The sequence below is a fragment of the Coffea arabica genome, chromosome 3e (assembly GCF_036785885.1).
Source record: "Coffea arabica cultivar ET-39 chromosome 3e, Coffea Arabica ET-39 HiFi, whole genome shotgun sequence".
NCBI lineage: Eukaryota > Viridiplantae > Streptophyta > Magnoliopsida > Gentianales > Rubiaceae > Coffea > Coffea arabica.
In genome coordinates this window covers 42855528-42864092 of record NC_092315.1, presented here as the reverse complement: position 1 = coordinate 42864092, position 8565 = coordinate 42855528, and the positions used below count along the sequence as shown (strand labels likewise).

The window sequence follows — 8565 nt, the reverse complement described above, 5'->3', positions numbered from 1 at the left end:
AGGAGTCTCTCTATAGTTTCTGGCGTCGGCACGCTCTGAAATAAAAAGTCTTCTGAAAATTTGCCTCGAGAGATCAGTTTCAACACCAACCGCCTGTAATTTACACAAATATCAAATATGAGCAAAGCTGCACTACTTAGCATGATAAGTAGCCAACATTATGACCAAATAACAGCACTTATGGTGCCCAATTATTGCTCTATCATTTTATTTATATGGTGTATTTTATTATTAAAAATATTTATATTTTATTTATCGTATATTAAACTTTCATTTTAAGTTTGTGTGCTTTATTTGCTAAGGTTTTTTTTCTATTGTTTCTTGATTGTCAATTTGCCCCACCCTCCCCCCGCCAAAATCAAAATCCTGCATTCCTCACTAGCCACACATGCTCATAGAGAGAGGATATAAGTAGCATCCTGTTTAGGAATAGCAACAAGGGGTTTTAGGGGATGGGATGGAGGTATCCATTTAATGTTGGAGGAGAAATATTCTTCAATCCCTCCATCCCCTCCTGCATTTTCTCCCATCCCATTGATTCCCAATTGGCACCCATCCCATTGCATCCCTAATCATGTTGCTAAATGTTGTAATGTCATCCAAACTAATGTATTTCTCTGCTCGTTCTTTTTTATTCCTGGAAAATAATATGCTTAATCGTTTTCTTAATAGAACTTTTTTTTTTGCTTAATATTCCTCCTCCTCCCAAATAATGACGAAATTGCCCGTAATTTTTTATGTAATTGATTATAAGCATGGTTTGACTTGATCATAAGAGCATAGAAAACTTAAGCATCGTACTATTTGTTTCAATTTCTTGGCCCGGGGAAGTTGCCTTTCAGTAGAAAAAGAGCAAAGAAACCAAAACTTGAAATTTGGTTCAGAATGTTTTTCAAAATCAATTACTTAGTTGGGTTACCATTTTGATATCTTCAGTAACAAGGGTTTGTTTTGGTTTTTCTGAATTTTGCGAATCAAGAATAAAGCCAGAGCAAAATTAGTTAAAACTATGGTCGATTTGAGAGTTTAAGTGCAAATATTTAGAAAAAGAAAAGTACATTAAATCGCCCAATTTACTGCAAGATGTTTCTTGACATAGTCAGCAGCCACTCTAAAATTGTCATTTGACCAACTAATTAATGATAGGGAAAGACTTGTATATTTTCACGACTCTGCATGTAACGATATGTCGATAATTCACTATGACCTAATACTATTTATAAACTATAGTGCTGACATTTTGGAGCATTTCATTGCCAACAATTCAACACGTCCGACAAGCATCTCAAATGAAACATATATGGTCATAGCGTGTACTAACAAAAGCCACATAATGTTGTTATGCATGATAGATATGTCGGCTGCTTTATTCTTTCTTAATTTTTCCAAAAGCCGATGAACACTTATGTCAATTTATAGAACTATTTCTTCTTCTTTTTTTTCATATCATTTACCCTCAAAATTTTTCTAATACATGTTTTATAAGATTTTATTTCTGGAATTGCAATTAAAAAAAAAATGTCTCATATTTTTTTCCGTTCTAACTCAAACACAATTTTGAAGTATTACTAAAACACAGTTAGGCAAATAAACTCAATAACAAGCATGAAATTAAATGATTTAGGCAACTTCAAATTATATTTTTGCACACATTCTAGTGGGGACTTGTGAGTCTACATGCCTTATTCTCACAATTGTTCATACGAATTGGCCAAAATCTTTCTTTTTGACCTTTCCCATTCTAGAAGCCAAGAAAGAAAGTTTCCGCTTCATTGACAATGTCAAAGTCAATACTCTCGATAGAAGTCAACCATTCACGCTTTCGTCTTCTGTTCTGTTTTCTTTAATTGCTCAAATTCAATATTTTCAACAATAGCAGCTGTGCATGCTTCACACAAGCTGATCAGTTTTCAGTTCTCTTCCCTACATATACCCTTTTTTCTGATACAACTGCTGCCCACAAGCTTCTCTCCTTTATCAAATCCAAAAATGAAGAGTTTTCCAACCATCATTTTCTCCATTGTAGTTCTTGTAGGAGCCTTTCCACAGCTGATTTCAAGCCAAAACTGCGGCTGTGCACCAGACTTGTGCTGCAGCAAATTCGGCTATTGCGGTACCGGCAACGACTACTGCGGCTCTGGCTGTCAATCCGGCCCTTGCACCGCTGCTCCGAGCAGTGGTAATAGTGGCGTTTCAGTTGCTGATATTGTGACGGACGCTTTCTTTAATGGGATTGCTGATCAAGCTGCTTCAAGCTGTGCTGGAAAAGGGTTCTATACTCGATCAGCTTTTCTTGAAGCTCTGAACTCGTATCCCCAGTTTGGAACCGCTGGTTCTGTTGATGATTCTAAAAGGGAGATTGCTGCTTTCTTTGCTCATGTCACTCATGAGACTGGACGTAAGTTTTGAATAACACTAGCTTGGAAATTAAATTTTGAAGATATTTTCTACTTTTTTAGTAGCTCCTGTGAATTTCTAGATAGTATATCTTGGAATCTCCTGTGCACTATTATCCAAGAATTTTTTCTTCAAAAAATAAAACTTGAATATGAAAGATTTATTACTGTTAAATAATTTATCATGATGAACAGAAGGATTATTATCTCCATATTCTTTTTACTTTTCTTGTAGTGGTCACTTTTATATCTACATAAGCAAGTTTTTCTGCCTTTACATTCCAAGCTTAAGGTGGTTGTATATTTTGCTGCATCTAAGAGTAGATCATGTGGCTTTACTTAGCTTAATAAGTATTGCACATATTTGTTTCGGGTACAAGGTATTACGGTTACGTTTTAAAATTCATGCCTTTTCTACTTTTATCTTTTGGATTCCTTTTTTCTTTTCCTTTTTTTTTTTCCTTTTTTTTTTTTAAGTTAAGATTGGCTCGCTCATGAGTATGACAACTGACAGATACACATTTCCGAACTTCCAATTTACCAAGTAGAATTAACTATTTCACCTAAATTTGGCCGTAAATTAGTTCAAATTTATTAGCGAAATATATTTTAGACGTCCATGATACCTTTGTAATTTTTATATCACTGTTGGTCCCTTCTTAATCTTGCTATTGCCAATTTTTATTTATCTATCGTATAACCCTATAATGTTAAATCATTCTAAAATTTTACCTCATAAAAAGAGTGTTTACTTTAGGTCTGTCCAACCCAATTTTTACAAAATGGGATAAAGTCTTTTCTCACCAATTGAATTCATTAGTAAAACAATCAAATCTAAAAATTTACAAAAAATTCCAGACCTCCTGATTTTCTTTGATTCTAACCCTTTATCAATCATTTCAATTGAGTGACAAAATTTCTTTATATTGCGCAGATTTGTGCTACATAGAAGAGATAGACGGCCCCTCCAGAGATTACTGTGATGAGAGCAACACTCAGTATCCATGTGTGCCAGGCAAGGGATATTACGGCAGGGGTCCAATACAGTTATCATGGAACTCTAACTATGGACCAGCAGGTGAAAGCATTGGATTCAATGGACTCAGCCAACCTGAAACTGTAGCTACAAATAATGTTATTTCATTCAAAACTGGCTTGTGGTATTGGATGAACCATTGTCATGATCTTATCACTTCTGGCCAGGGTTTTGGGGCTACAATTCGTGCCATTAATGGTCGGCTTGAATGTGATGGTGCAAATCCAAACACAGTTAGTGCTCGAGTTGAGTATTATACTGAATATTGTAGACAATTGGGTGTCGAGACTGGTGATAACCTCAGATGCTAGGGTATTTAATCCGAGGAAAAACAAGTTTTTGACGTGAAATAATGTTGAGGTACACAGCTGACTGGGGGGAAAAAAGCAATAAATTGTTTAACTTTATTTGTTCTTTACAAGCAAAAGTTATGACTCTTGAAATCAAATAATTGATTATGTTGATCTTGGTTCGACTTAACTTGTTGGAGTGTTTTACCAATAATCAAGTTCTTATTTTGATCCGTTGATAATATTTTTTGAGCTTTTGTCTTTGGTGTTTAAATCTCAAGGCATATCTTCATTAAAGTTTCCTCACATCTTTCATTTTGTGTTCATGTTTCGATATGCTTTTGGCAATTTTGGCCGTGATGTTTCGATACAAAACAAAGGCTTATGCTCTAAAGCACCATGCAGCTGACGCAGCTGACAAAGAAAACGAAAAATCCCACAGCAAAACCAGTACTCCTAATGACAGGTGCCGAACCTGTGCAATAATAAAAATAAACCTAATTGCCAATAAAAGCTGATAAGTGACTAATTTATGTAATAATTGTATGATATTTTATATTATTGTTAGTCACTTTGGTTACATTATTGGAAGAAAATGATTCATTTTGGCTATAATTGGTGAAAAATGCTTTTAAGTAATTAAATGAGGTTTTTATCACTTTTTACTTGGATTTTGTGCATTTTGACAGTTTTGACACATTTTCGTATTTTGGCTATAACTTGAGCTATAATGATCGGATTGAGATGATTCTTAAACCAATTTGAAGATAAGAGATAGATCTACAACTTTGGTGAAGACATCTGAATCTATTTTGAAGGTTTTCCAGGTTAAAAAGCCGAATTACAGTAGCTAATTTCTATTGGTCGAAGCTGAAATAGGGCAGTGAGCAGTCAAAGGTATTTCGGTCATTTCTCAGCCTACACAGATCCAAATGAGGTGATTCTTGATGCATTGGAAAGCTAACTCAAAGGGCTACAAGTTTTATGTTGATCAAGAGCTAAATCAGCTTTTATCATCAACAAAAGTTCAGTTGAAATTGACACAAAATTGGAGCAGAGCTGGAAATTGAACAAAAGTGCACCAAAATGTCACTGTAGCAATCCGGCCGGAACTTGGCCAGATTTCTGGCCGGATTGTGGTCAGAGAAGGCTGCTCTTTACGTGGGAAACTCAATTTCACCTCCACTAAGTCACAGGTGATGCTAGACATGTGAGAAACATTCCCAGCTGTAAAAGGGAGGTGTAAACCTCACTTCTTGACCAACTTTCACCTTTATATAGCCAAAGCTTGCAAGATTGAAGGGAGAATAGAGAGACATACAGGAGAAACTTGGAGTGCAGAGATGTAGCTCTTGCACTTTCTGAGTAGTAGGATAGTTTAGTTTAGAATAGTATAGCTCTTCCATTCTTGTATATTAGCTAGATTAGGATGAAAATGGAGATGAAAAAGGAGGAGTTGAAGCTCATGTGACAATGGTTATCTCTTTTCCAACTCTTTATCTTTTGTATTGGATTCTAAGTTTAGTTGATATGCAAGTTCTGGATTTTGTGTTTAATATGTGTCTCTAACGTTTATGCCTTGGGTTTGGTTGAACTTTCTATAATTGTTAGTATTTATTATTTGGTTATTTGATTGCTATGATTTGAGCAAGTTATTTAGTACTTTGGCTCTTTAAATCATGATTAATCTGGTACCATTGATTGTGATTATTTAAGGTGTTGTTTCTGCAATGAAAATTGAGATTTAACACTAGTTTAAGAAGTGCTAAACATAGGGAGTACGCTCACGAGAGTAGAGGTGCACCTATGTGATTTTAGTGATTAATTTCATTGAAGAAATGAACTTGTAGCTAATTTCATAACCATGAGAATATGTATGGATTAGTTATGAATATAGTTGATTCACTACGAAAGTAGGTTTCACATGTTTAAGGAAATTACACCATAACTAGCCTAGATAGTAGTATTCAATGATCCAAATATAGCACTTGCATGAGTAGTTAGGGATACCACAACTTAAGGAGCTTTCATTTGTTATTTTCTTGCATAAGTTCAGTAGGTTAAATTTGTTATAATTCATTGATAGTCTAAATAATAGAGAAGCTTTAGTAGTGCCGGTAATTGCAATCTTCCTTGTGAGATCGACTTTTAATACCCTATACTCGCTCACGATTCGTATACTTGCGATAAATCGCGTGTAGGGTATTTAGGAGTTTATAAATGTAAAACTTGATTAGGATGAGCTTAATGTTATATGTATACCCTACGCCCGTCAAAAGTAGTCAATAATCAATTCTAAGTACTGGAGCAGAGACTCTAGGTGTGCAATGGGTTACTTGATTCACCCTGTTCTCGAAGAGTTTGCTTAATCCGATATACCAGAATTAATTATTTGACAAAATTTACTAATTGGCAGACAGTGGCAAGTAGGGTCGTCTTGTAACAGCCCCACCTTCCCCTAAGGCGAACCAAAGGGGTTAGCGGACTGCCTGCCCAGCTCTCGCCAGGACTAACGGATCAGTTTACGTCGATCTACTACATTCCGGAACACACCAACGCGCGCAAACAAGTCAAAATCACAAAATAAAAAAAATATGAAAATCGAAGCCGATGATGAACAGTACCGGCCATGTCAGAATCCGGAGTTCAACCAAACATCAATCCAACATATATACATCGAAATTTAACATTTACAAGCCAAAGCGGTATACCAAAATATCCAACAAGTTCACACATGTGCAATTGGCCAATTACAAACCAACCATTGGTTGAAACAAAACACTTAGGGTTTTCACCCTCAAGGAGCTATTCAAAATATACATTTACATGAGCTCAACTTGACAACCAACTAGCACAACCTTTCCCAAAATAGTCATTTTTCCTGTAAGGAAAACAAATGGAACGGAGTGAGCTAAAGCTCAGTGAGCAACTATCACATAATCAACAAAGATCACTTAACTTTCATCTCAAGTACGCAATTAAGAAATAAAACAAGTCGGTAAAAGGATACGGACGGCTCTCAAGAGCCCATTTCCACGCTTACATTCTTGATCCAACCTCATTGACCCTCCGTCAATGTTTAAGAATACCCGACCGTAGACCTCACTTCACTTCCATTCCTTCCACCCAACATACCCCAACCGGGCCCGCACTCCAAGCAGTAGCTTTAGGTGATACTCGAGTACACCGGAACCAAGGGTCTCATTACCACAAGATTCCCATTTCAGTCCCCGTGGCTAGTCAATTTTCACGACCAAGCCCTCGCTGGCTCGATTCAAGTGACTACCAACGGGGTCGAGCTCAGTAATGCAGTAGGGCCGTTGGATACTCGTCCAACCGACACCCAAACAGTTTCCCATGAATGGAATTCAATATCTCATATAGCAAGTGCAGTATTACAGTGAAACGGTAAACAGTCATTAACAAGATAAAAAGGATGAGGGCGGTCAAGTACACCCTCACCTTAACCATGTCCAATAGCCAAACAAGCCTTCAAGGCATCACAATCACATATAGCAAAGCCACATTATAAACATTCAAGTGAGTAGTATACTCACTACTCAAGTAGGTGATGTTTCATGCACCGTCGTTAAAAGGTCGTCGTGAACCCTCGTCACGTCCTAAAACACGTAAACAAATACAATGAGACTCGATAACGAGTCATAAAGCCATGCCAATCACAACCCCAATAGGGTTTCATATTCATATATAAGCATTATAGCAAACCAGAAAATCAGGAAATGTAACTAACTTGGCCCTGAAAAAAAAACAGTTTTGTCCTCAGTTTGCGGTAATGGCACAAATTGCACTACGCTTATCGGATGAGGGTGTAAGACCCACCGTTTCGAAGCTAAGAAACAGGGCTACAACAATGTAGAAGGTCACTCAGTCCAATTCCTAGCACAACTAGGTCAAATATGCAAAATACCAAACCAGAACCTTAATTGCAGGTTTACAAAATACACTATGCTGTAATTAGTCCAACTCAGTCTATACAAGTCCAAATTCATTCATACCAAAGGCATGCGGTAGCTAAGACATCAAGCTACATTTCATCAGAAGGCCTCAACAACCAAATCCAAAGCAATTCCAGCCAAAACCACCAATTACAGACGCAGTTCGGCCATCCTGAAGAACCCAGAACAGCAACAGTAAAATCGACTTTTCTCACTCTACACAACTCCGATGAACCTGAAATTTTACAGGCACCTCAAACACATCAATACCTACAACTTTCATGTTTTAAGACAAGGCCAATTCGGCCTCTAACCATGAGATACAAAATCGGACAGAATTGGGGATATAAAACCCTAACTTTCTCAAATTCCTTCCAAACCCAAAATTGCTTGCAATTACCAATCATGTACACCTACTAGAGTCATTACCCTTCATTACCAACCATCATAGATAACCACAACATCATGATCACATTAAACCAGAAAATACACCATTAAATTGAAAACTTCATCATTTCATCTCAAACCAAGAAATAAACCACAAATTTCAGCACTTTAGCTACCACTAAGCACAACTTAAGCTTCATTAAGTGTAGGAGGAAGTTCAATCACCACTCACCTAGTAAACAAGAGAGGGAGAGTTGTTGGACACCTTAGCTTCCTTAAACACTTCACCAAATCACTTACTAGTACCAAATGGAGAGATTTTATGGAGTAGAAACAAGATCAAGCAATTGTTTTGGAGGATTTGAGCTAGATGGTAGCCAAGATTTTGAAGAGTTTTCTTCCTTCCTAAGCTCAAGGTGGCCGGCCAAGAAGGTGAAGACAAGAGTGAATTTTTTTGTGATTTTTGAGATATTTAATCAATTGGTAAGAAAAGTCAAAAA

General features: G+C 36.7%; 1 protein-coding gene across 1 annotated transcript; it reads left to right on the top strand.

Annotated features, from left to right (window-relative positions):
- Positions 1–1944: 1944 nt before the first annotated feature.
- LOC113737668 (endochitinase EP3-like) lies at positions 1945–3912 on the top strand. Its single transcript, XM_027264862.2, has 2 exons — positions 1945–2398; positions 3331–3912. Exons 1-2 carry the CDS (start codon positions 1990–1992, stop codon positions 3741–3743), a joined length of 822 nt encoding a protein of 273 aa, XP_027120663.2. The 5' UTR covers positions 1945–1989; the 3' UTR covers positions 3744–3912.
- The last annotated feature ends 4653 nt before the right edge of the window (positions 3913–8565 follow it).

What these genes read in the sequence shown, in the direction of transcription:
- LOC113737668 (XM_027264862.2), top strand. Translation starts at nt 1,990, where the DNA reads ATGAAGAGTTTTCCAACCATCATTTTCTCCATTGTAGTTCTTGTAGGA. An exon ending in TGTCACTCATGAGACTGGAC is followed by an intron (nt 2,399 to 3,330) that starts GTAAGTTTTGAA and finishes TATATTGCGCAG; the next exon opens with ATTTGTGCTACATAGAAGAG.